Here is a 2,187-nt window from a genome sequence, read left to right on the forward strand (position 1 = left end):
TCGTGTAATAGTGTGTATTTATGTATGCATTTATGCATGTATGTATTTATGTATGTACGTATTTATGATTATGTATTTATGTATGTATGTTTGCCATTGTAAAACAAAGTGCCCTTCTGGGACAAATAAAAGTGTAATTTATTATTATTATTATTATTATTATTATTAACACTGCCAACAAACCCCAAGCAAGATTCTTATCCTGGTTGTCCCAGTCAGCTGTCACTATTGCAGCAATGACTGCAACTCAAGACTTCAACAATTGTAATGCTAGGTCCATTTGTTCCATTTACACTTTAACTAAATTTAAGGGGAAAAAATCTAACATTGAATGTTTAAAAAAAATTCAGTGGAAGAAACCACATGGGGACTAGTTACTAAGCTGAAAAGTTTGTAGCCAAAGAGTTCAGACAAATTTGAAGACAAATGCGTTCACTCCAGTTCCAAGTGCTGCTCCTCAGAGACTCCATACTTGAGCTTGTGAGACTCAAACAAATCAACAAGGGCTTTACAGTAGTCATCATGGAGCTGGTTCACCTGTTCCTGGCTCGGTTCTTCCACGCGAGGCACATCCATCGGAGCTCCAACTGAAAAACAAAGAGTTCATCAAAAAAATTATTTTAATTTTCAATGAAAGGGGGCGGGCGAGGTATCCCCTTAAAGAGATTCTGAGAGTTTCAAAACAACCGACACACACCCATCATTGAGTCATGAAAATACCTAAATACTGTTAACCCCACAATAAGCCTGGTTTTGTCAATGTTTCACAGTTGTCACAATAACAAAGTGACTGGTTTCTCAGTGATGTCGTGCATGATAGAAGGCGCTTTTATTAACCCGTTACCTCAAGCAAGCCGCTCCCAGCGGCATGAGGTTGGAACCGCTGTGCTAGTGAGCTGCTGGCAATGGCTAAGACACATTCCTTAACAAAGACTTCTAAGACAAATTACTTTTCAATAATTGCCAAAAACAGTTCTCTTTTACTAGGAGTTCAGTCAGGGTCCGTAGGAACAGACAATCGAAGACAATAGGAGAGAGAGAGAGAGAGGGGGGGGGAGGGGGAGAGAGAGAGAGGGGGGAGGGGGAGAGAGGCAGAGAGAGAGAGAGAGAGAGAAAGAGAGGGGAGGGGGAGAGAGGGGGAGAGAGAAAGAGCGGAGGGAGGGAGGGTGTGTGTGTGTGTGTGTGTGTGTGAGAGAGAGAGAGAGAGAGAGAGAGAGAGAGAGAGAGAGAGAGAGAGAGAGAGAGAGAGAGGGGGGGGGGGAGGGGGAGGAGTAGTTCTTGCGAGAACTTCCGGGCAAAACAAAATGGCGACCCGCGTAGTTCGGCTCGATTCGAAAAATGAAATAGCCATAGCATCTTTGAAGACGATCAAATTAGCTTACTTTTGTGCTATAACGTAATTTTTTCTTGGCTTTTATCAATTTGATCATCCACGTCGATAGACAGTATTCCAAAATGAGGAAAAACAGGTTTTGTTTCACACCGGGTGAGAATAGCCTACGCTGGCAAGTTTCACCCGGGGTGAGAGGTAGATCGTATTTTTATTCTCATCCCGGGTGAGAATAGCCACTTCCCGGTACAAAACCACTCCAACACTCCAGTCGGCCAACATTTTAATAGCCCTGGCCACAACGGAACCACTGACATGTAACTTCAGGGTACAGAGATTGTTTAAAACCCTACCAAAGAAAATCTTAACCTTAGAGAATCTAAGTGGAAGTGGAACCTGGGCTCACATTAAACACTCTATGGCCTAAACATTGATGAGCCCCATTCCAGGGAACTAACATTTACTACGTAACCACCCTACCCTCAAGCCACTACCCAACTTTTACCCCCTCTACCCCTACCCACCCCGTCCCTCCCAACTGAGATCAACATACTCTCCCCACCCCCTCCCTTTCTCCCCCACCACGCATTTCAACTCTTTATCTGACCGCGCCTTTTAAAACCATGGCACTACAGTGTCACCCTACCCCGCCCTCCCACTCCCAACCCCAGCATCTCCTTACCGCCTATCTCCCCACCGTCTTTCCTCTTTCCCGCCATAGCACATTTCCACTACTTGAAAACCACCTCCTGTCACTCCCTCATTCAGCAAACGAAGTGCCTGATCGTCAGGAAATTTTTATTCAACGCCTATCCTGCGCTCTTCGCCTCAAGAAATCCTTCTACTTCTACACCCCC

The 2,187-nt window shown here is 44.8% G+C and overlaps 1 protein-coding gene across 1 annotated transcript in view; it reads right to left on the reverse strand.

Moving 5' to 3' along the window:
* Nucleotides 1-98: 98 nt before the first annotated feature.
* The window catches only part of LOC101847661 (2-acylglycerol O-acyltransferase 2), a 24,135-nt gene continuing 22,046 nt past the window's right edge, over nucleotides 99-2,187 (reverse strand). The window contains exon 6 of the mRNA XM_005100171.3: nucleotides 99-587. Coding sequence (XP_005100228.1) covers nucleotides 433-587 — 155 coding nt within the window. The 3' untranslated portion in view covers nucleotides 99-432. The remainder of the gene's footprint in view (nucleotides 588-2,187) is intronic.

This window comes from Aplysia californica, unplaced genomic scaffold (assembly GCF_000002075.1).
Source record: "Aplysia californica isolate F4 #8 unplaced genomic scaffold, AplCal3.0 scaffold00238, whole genome shotgun sequence".
Lineage (NCBI taxonomy): Eukaryota > Metazoa > Mollusca > Gastropoda > Aplysiida > Aplysiidae > Aplysia > Aplysia californica.